This window comes from Oncorhynchus kisutch, linkage group LG5 (genome assembly GCF_002021735.2).
Source record: "Oncorhynchus kisutch isolate 150728-3 linkage group LG5, Okis_V2, whole genome shotgun sequence".
NCBI classification, from domain to species: Eukaryota; Metazoa; Chordata; class Actinopteri; order Salmoniformes; family Salmonidae; genus Oncorhynchus; species Oncorhynchus kisutch.
In genome coordinates, this window is record NC_034178.2 from 10,697,649 (window position 1) to 10,706,188 (window position 8,540).

An 8,540-nucleotide genomic window follows, 5' to 3' on the forward strand; every position below is an offset into this window, starting at 1 on the left:
GCCACAACTGTATGCTTGGGGTCATTGTCCGTTTGGAAGACCCATTTGCGGCCAAACTTTAACTTCCTGACTGATGTCTTGAGATGTTGCTTCAATATATCCACATAATTGTTCTCCCTCATGATGCCATCTATTTTGGAAGTGCACCAGTCCCTCCTGCAGCAAGGCACCCCCACAACATGATGCTGCCACCCCCGTGCTTCACGGCTGGGAAGGTGTTATTTGGCTTGTAAGCCTCCCCCTTTATCCTCCAAACATAACGATGGTCATTATGGCCAAACAGTTCTATTTTTGTTTCATCAGACCAGAGAACATTTCTCCAAAAAGTACGATCTTTGTCCCCATTTGCAGTTGCAAACCCTATTCTGGCTTTTTTATGGCGGTTTTGGAGCAGTGGCTTCTTCCTTGCTGAGCGGCCTTTCAGGTTATTTCGATATAGGATTCGTTTTACTTTTGTACCTGTTTCCTCCAGAATCTTCACACGGTCCTTTGCTGTTGTTCTTGGATTGATTTGCACTTTTCGCACCAAAGTACGTTAATCTCTAGGAGACAGAACGCGTCTCCTCCCTGAGCGGTATGACGGCTGCGTGGTCCCATGGTGTTAATACTTGCGTACTATTGTTTGTACAGATGAATGTGGTACCTTCAGGCATTTGGAAAATGCTCCCAATGATGAACCAGACTTGTGGAGGTTTGCAATTTTTGTTTCTGAGGTCTTGGCTGATTTATTTTGATTTTCCCAGGATGTCAAGCAAAGAGACACTGAGTTTGAAGGTAGGCCTTGAAATACATCCACAGGTACACCTCCAATTGACTCCAATTATGTCAATTAGCCTATCAGAAGCTTCTAAAGCCATGACATAATTTTCCGGAATTTTACTAGTTGTTTAAAGGCACAGACAACTTAGTGTATGTAAACTTCTGACCCACTGGAATTGTGATACAGTGAATTATAAGTGAAATAATCTGTCTGTAAATAATTGCTGGAAAAATGACTTGTGTCATGCACAAAGTAGATGTCCTAACCGACTTGCCAAAACTATAGTTTGTTAACAAGAAATGTGTGGAGTGGTTGAAAAACGAGTTTTAATGACTCCAACCTAAGTGTTTGTAAACTTCCGACTTCGGCTGTAGCTGTAGCTCTGACACCACCAGGCCTGGGTAGGGGAGGAGCCATTACTGCACACCTCACTCACTCATTGGGCCCCACAGTGATGGCCTCTGGGGTAGGTTTTTGTGTCTATGTGATACTACTGGTGGGTGAATGAATGAATGAAAAAAATAATTAATTATATAAAATTTTCGTGTCAAATCGCCAATTGGCAACCCATCCCTTATGGGATTAATTGACAAATAAACAAACATTACAATAATCCACTGTGATGGTTCAGTGATAATTCTATAGTGGTATAGTACCACTCCACTCTCTAGGTAGATAGTGGCTTATCACACTCAGCCCCTAGGAGCAATGTGAGCCTCAAGGGCTAAACCCAAAGTGTCTTGCACACGTGGAATTGTATGTCTTCTGACTTCACCAATACATACAATTCTCCATAAAAGTCATTAGAGTCTGGGGTTAATCTGAGAGGATGAGGTCTCCTGAGAAATGTATTTTTTCCTCTCGTCCCATCATGGCATCCGTAGTCCATACGATGTCCTTAGAAAGTTAAAGCCCCCTTCCGTCAGCCAGTGAGAGCTGTGACAGATGTTTATGATGACATCATCATTAATGGCACCCCTTTGTTTAGGCCACGCTTTGCTTAGGAACGATGATGGCTCTCTTGCTCGTTTCTTGGAGGAGAGAGGGCAGGCCAGGCACATACCTCTCTCCTCTTTGGGATGCGTTTCCTTTTTAAGGCAGGTTGGCCTAACCTCCCCCACTGAGAAGAGCACTCTGCCTAACCATGTGTGGATGATGCAGCATTTAAACCCATCTTTAAACTGTTCTGTCATGAACTCAGTGAAGCCAGGTCTTCCCTGCGGAAGCACTTCAAATGATGTAGGGTGAACTAATATGGTGTATTGTGTACTACATGCTGTCAATGAATGACTATGCGTTCGTATTTAGCTATCCAGTAAACCTAATGTTCTGAAGAACATGAGTCATCGGATCATGTCTGAATCAACCAATCAGCTCCATCAAACTACAACAGACAGAGCAACAATACAACAAATTATATTCTACAAACCCATTTAGAAATGAAAGAGCAAAAGAGTAGCATTGATATCATCCTAGCCTTGCTTTGAGTGATGTAGTATAGACCCCTTCCTAACCCAAGGGTAAGGGTTGAACCGGGGTGTGGACATGAAGCTAGGGTTAGGGTTATGGTTGAGGCTAAGGTTAGGGCTGAGCTGGGGTGTGGACATGAAGCTGTCCAATTGCTGAGCTGAGGTCTAGCTGGCCATTGTGAGCCCAGTCATGCTGCTGTGACGGTCAGGGTGGACACAGCCTCCCAGAACCCTCTCCTCTCCCTCTGGAACACAATCTGAACCAAATACCATACCCCACACCAGGACCTGTGACAGCCCATACTGGAGAGGGAGAGGGGGGGGGGGGGGGGGGGGGTGAGAGACTGAGAGATGGAGACACAGACAGAGAGGGGTAGAGATGGAAAGAGGGGAGGGTATATAGAGGATTTGAGGGAGGGGATATGAGGGGGTAGGTACTACAAATAGCCAGAGTGAGTCCTGTGTGTCCCTCAGTCAGCCTCCCTGCTCCATTCCACTCCAGCTGCCAGCCCAGACCCTTCTCCTGTTCCAGTCCAGACCCTTTTCTTGCTCCAGCCCAGAACATTCTCCTGCTCCAGCCCAGACCCTTCTCCTGCTCCAGCCCAGAACATTCTCCTGCTCCAGCCCAGAACATTCTCCTGCTCCAGACCAGAACCTTCTGCACTCCACCATGAGCTCCTACCGCTCTTCTGCTCAGTCGGCCCAGTCTGGCTCTTCCTCCTACCGCCGCACCTTTGGCGCAGGATACAGCCCTGCCATGTCCCATTCCCTCTACAGCAGCCGGGGCTCGAGTGGGGGGCTCGGACATGGCGGCTCCGGCCACATCTCCTCCCGGGTCTACGAAGTCACCAAGACCTCCGCCTCGCCCTCTTACTCCGGCTACCGCACCTCGTCTCACTTTGGCGGACCTGTGATGTCATCGACCGCCCACGGTTCACGGTCCTATGCGGGGATGGGGGAGACGCTAGACTTCAGCCTGGCCGACGCGCTGAACCAGGAGTTCCTCCACACGCGCACCAACGAGAAGGTCGAGCTGCAGCACCTGAACGACCGCTTCGCCAGCTACATCGAGAAAGTTCGCTTCCTGGAGCAGCAGAACGCTACATTGGTGGTGGAGATTGAGAGGCTGCGGGGGCGTGAACCCACACGCATCGCCGACCTGTACGAAGAGGAGATGAGGGACCTGCGTCGCCAGGTGGAGGCCTTGACTAATCAGAGGAGCCGCGTCGAGGTGGAGAGGGACAACCTGGGTGAAGACTTGGACAAACTCAAACTCAGGTAGGAAAGAGGCGCAGGAGGGAGAAAGAGAAGCGAGAGGAGCAGGATGAGGGGGGAGAGGAAGAGAAGGAGGAGGTAGGAGGAGAAGGAGGAAGAGTTGGGTAGAAATACGGTAACTAGAAGTTACTGTAAAACTGCTGATGTAAATAGGACTTTATAAATACATTTGATTGATTGATGAATTGCTCAGTAAGACTGCAGGGGTGTAGTTTCTGATTGGTGGATAAGTGGAAGAAGGAGAGGATTGTGGGTAAGATTAGAGAGAGGAGAACTCTAGAAGTGAAGATTCTAGTATAATGTAAGCGTGACATTTCAGCCACCAAAAGCAGCACTGATGTCACGGCTGGTTCATGCATACAGTTCATGCATACTCTCGAGTAGCTGTTGTGGTTCATCTGGTTTGTTTGTTGTGGTCACGGCAAGTATTTTTAAACTTGGTCATATCACTCACTACAAGTGGACTAACTGTGAGGTGCTGTTGGAGACGTTGTGTATTTGGATTCTTACTGTAGGTAAAATAGGAAGTGCTTCTGCTTCAGGTTCTTCAAGTGTGTGATAGTCTTACTGCCATTTGCATAGCTGCGAGATCGGCATGCCTCCTCTGCTGTTGAAGTGTAGGCCTAGATGACATTAAATACGCAGTGCATGTCGTTCTCATTCAACCCATGAAATAGGAGAGGAGCACTAGTGATGAATAAAGACTGGAGAAGAATGATAGAGGCACACAAGTGCAGAGAGGGAGAGTCTTGTTCCAACTCCAGTGGACCTTTAATTAAGTCAACAAGATCCGTCCTCCACCTAACCCCTGAAGGACTAGACCCAGCCTCCTTCTGAAAGACTAAAGCCAGCCTCCTTCTCGCATTAGGGTATGGCCTAAGCCTCTAGCCCTTACAGAGGCATGTCCTTACCGTCGCTTACTGGCGCCGCGGTCCGACTCTATAAAAGGCCAGGAATGAAAACATCTGTATTCAGACAGATATAATCCAGATCTCTCTAGCTGTCTGTACGGCCCCCTGTGACATCTAGAGCTGGTATTCAAAATGGGACCTGGGATTGGATTAAGACCACATTTGCACATTAGATCCACACAGCAGTCGTAAAGTCCCTATCAAACAATTCCTGGGTGACAAATCACTTGTTATTAGACGGGTGACTTGCCTAGTTAAATAAAGGTTCAACAAAAACATGTTTAAGACACAATTGTGATCGGGTCTCGCTCCATCTCTTTGTTCGACTGTGTATCCAGACTGCAGGAAGAGATCCTTCAGAGGGAGGACGCAGAGAACAACCTGGCTGCTTTCAGAGCTGTGAGTCCAACACTATTAAATCAACACAGATTATATGAGAACATGTTCATGTCTCACTACTAGTATTTTCCCTGCTTTTAATCTGAATGTAGACTGGATAGTCGTTTGAACTGCCACACAGCTGGGCACCGACGTCAGTCAGTTCAACGGCAGGTTTTTCATTTTGTTGAGTTGTCAGCTAATGTGAATTTAACGTTAAATCAACAACAAAAATCACCATACCATTGGATTTAGGTTAAAAGTTGGGTGAAAAAAAAAGACGAAATGCCCTTAGTTTTCCACGTTGATTCAACGTCATCACACTTATTTTGGGGGTTGAAATGACTTGGAAACAATGTTGGTTCAATCAGTTTTTGCCCAGTGAGATGTCTGTTGAATGAATCTAATCTAACGTCTGTCTGTTCTAGGATGTTGATGCTGCCACTCTGGCCCGTCTAGACTTGGAGAGACGCATCGAGACGCTACAGGAGGAGATCGCCTTCCTCAAGAAGATTCACGAGGAGGTACGTTACTCAGTCTGTGTAATTTAATGTGCTATGTGTTATTACAGTTGGTCTGTCTGTCTATCTGTCTATGTATCCAGTCATTGGTCATTCCATCTGTCTGTCTCTCTGTGGTAGGAATGAACAAAGACACACACACACACACACACACACAAACAGACACACCACACACAAACACTACTTGTGTGTGTGTATGCTTCATAACAGACAATGGAGAAGAGAAAGCTATAGAAACCTTAACCTATTGACTTCTCCCACTCTCTCTCCTTCTCCAACTCTCTCTCCTCCTCCTCTACTTTCTTCCACTTTAAACCTATTGACCTCCCCCTCCCTTCCCACCTCACTTGCAGGAGATCCGTGAGATGCAGTCTCAGATGCAGGAGACCCAGGTGCAGATCCAGATGGACATGTCCAAGCCGGACCTGACAGCTGCCCTCAGGGACATCAGGGCCCAGTACGAGGGCATCGCCGCCAAGAACATCTCAGAGGCTGAGGAGTGGTACAAGTCTAAGGTGATGGGGGGGGGGGGGGTTGAGGAATGAGACAGAGAGAGAGGGGGAAGGGGGAGAGAGATAGATAGAGAACAAGAGAGAGAGAGAGACAGAGAGAGGGGAGAGGGAAGAGAGAGAGATAGAGAACAAGAGTGAGAGAAAGAGAGGGGGGGGGGGTTGAGGAATGAGACAGAGAGAGGGGGAAGGGGGAGAGAGATAGATAGAGAACAAGAGAGAGAGAGACAGAGAGAGGGGAGAGGGAAGAGAGAGAGATAGAGAACAAGAGTGAGAGAAAGAGAGAGAGAGAGGGAGAGATAGAGAACGAGAGAGAACAAGAGAGAAAGCGAGAGAGAGAGTGAGAGAGAGAGAGGGAGAGATATAGAACGAAAGAGAAAGAGAGAGAGATCAGATCAGTCAAATTCTTCGATTTACTAGAAAATGTCTCTGGCACTGGGGGGTGCCGTTATTGTGATGTCAGACAAAGTGATTCCTGTACTTCCTGTTGACCTCTGACCCCTGCTGAACTATAGGTGACAGACCTGAACCAGGCGGTGAACAAGAACAATGAGGCTCTGAAGGAGGCCAAGATGGAGACCATGGAGTTCAGACACCAGCTCCAGTCCTACACCTGTGAGATTGACTCACTTAAAGGCACCGTAAGTCTCTCAGTCTGAATACTTCTCTCCTCTTCTCACGACACCATTTATTCCTCCCCATATCCTTCTGTACTTTCAGAACTCATGCCACCACGCTTTCATTCCTCTCCTTCTCATTCTCTTCATTTGTTCCTTCCCTGGTCTGCAAGTTCACGTCCAAGAAACATGTCAATCTCGTTCTCTAATTCCCCCCCCCCCCCTAACCCCCTCCCTGCAGAACGAGTCTCTGATGAGGCAGATGAGAGAGATGGAGGAGCGCCACGGGCGGGAGGCCGGCGGGTTCCAGGACACCATCTCCCGTCTGGAGGCTGAGATCGCCAACATGAAGGATGAGATGGCCAGGCACCTGAGAGAGTACCAGGACCTGCTCAATGTCAAGATGGCCCTGGACGTAGAGATAGCAACCTACAGGAAACTGCTGGAGGGAGAGGAGAGCAGGTATGAGGAGGGAGAAGAGGAGATGAGAGAGAGGAAGGAAGGAAGGAGGAGGAGAGCAAGTTAAATGGGGGAGGAGGAGTGGGGGTAGGTGACAGAGAAGCAGGAGGAGGGAGGCAGGAGAGAGAGAAGCAGGGGAAAGAGAGAGGAAGGGATAGAGGAGGGCAGGAGAGATGGAGAGAGGAGGGCAGGAGAGATGGAGAGATAGAGGAGGGCAGGAGAGATAGAGGAGGGCGGGAGAGATAGAGGGCAGGAGAGAGGGGGAAGAAAGAGGAGTGCAGGAGAGATGGAGAGATAGAAGAGGGCAGGAGAGAGGGGGAAGAAAGAGAAGACAATGGCAGGGGGCTGAAGGAATAGAGTGAGGAGAAAGGAGGAGAGGGTTGAGGATAGAGAGGTGATGAATAATATTGTATGATGATGGTATTTAGTATCACTGCTAAAAACTGACATCCCCCTTTTCTCTCCGTCTGTAGGATTTCCCTGCCCATACAGAACTATTCCACCATGACTTTCCGTGGTAAGAATAACACACACACAAACGCACATGGACACACACGCTCTATTTTGTCAAACGCTGCTTCAAAATAAGATGAGTTACAGCATCGAGCCACAAGAGGGCCCAATTGATACAAGTAGCTAAATCTTTTGCAGTGCTGTTTACCTCACCGTAAATCAAAAGTGACAGGCTTGAACTTCAAATGATCCCCTCACTGCTGACGCATAAATATAACCATTCATTAATAGATTTTAAAGGGTGGCACAATATTAAGAAGGTGAACAGAGATGTTCAAAAAAGGTGAGAGATGAGATGTAAAAGATGATGAGTATTAATTCCACGGTTGCCTGTCTGGATAGAAACGAGTCCAGAGCATCATCACCGCGTTGCTGAGTCACACTCAAAGAAAAGTGTCCTTATCAAGACCATCGAGACCCGTGATGGAGAGGTAACACACACGCACGCAAGCACACACACACACCCTGACATAGAGATACCCCTGTTTGTAGAGTGAACCAGAGATAGCTTACAAACACACCCACAGACTTGTATTTGCACAGACTTGTATTTGAGAGAATATCTGAAATTCCTCTCCCCTCGCTGACAACAATACAATCCACCAAATGTTTTCCTTCCACCTGAGTCAAGTTCTCACAAGCCATACTTACCTACCAACACACATTGCAACTTCACTTCACACCTGTATCGTTCCCAATAGTATAATAGGCTTGTTATTTCACTTCTAATACACACCACCCCTGCTTTCTCCTCCTCCCGTTACAGTAAATGTCTTCTTTGTCTCCCCCTATAGGTGGTCTCTGAGTCAACACAGCACCAGCAGGATATCATGTAACAGACAAACAGAAGAGAAGATGAAGACTGAGGGAAGACAAAAAGACTAAATAAAAACGAAAACGACTTTATCAACTCACCCTGGTGACCCTTTAGTTGTTCTTATTTCAAAGACACAAAGGTCACTCGCTCCAATGAAATAGTCAAAAGGCTGGGTGACTTCAAGTACGAGCCGACCTGTTTGTAACTTCCTACTACAGCTATGTGCACCGTTTGCCTTTATTTATGACTATATATGATACTGTACGTTCTATCACAAGGCTGACGTTAGTATGAGGAGGGTTCTCAATGGA

The 8,540-nt window shown here is 47.4% G+C and overlaps 1 protein-coding gene across 1 annotated transcript; it reads left to right on the forward strand.

Moving 5' to 3' along the window:
- Positions 1-2,688: 2,688 nt before the first annotated feature.
- On the forward strand, positions 2,689-8,326 carry LOC109878201 (desmin). The gene is made up of 9 exons (XM_031824400.1): positions 2,689-3,507; positions 4,754-4,814; positions 5,222-5,317; positions 5,668-5,829; positions 6,339-6,464; positions 6,682-6,902; positions 7,373-7,416; positions 7,755-7,843; positions 8,207-8,326. Exons 1-9 carry the CDS (start codon positions 2,900-2,902, stop codon positions 8,246-8,248), a joined length of 1,449 nt encoding a protein of 482 aa, XP_031680260.1. The 5' UTR covers positions 2,689-2,899; the 3' UTR covers positions 8,249-8,326.
- The last annotated feature ends 214 nt before the right edge of the window (positions 8,327-8,540 follow it).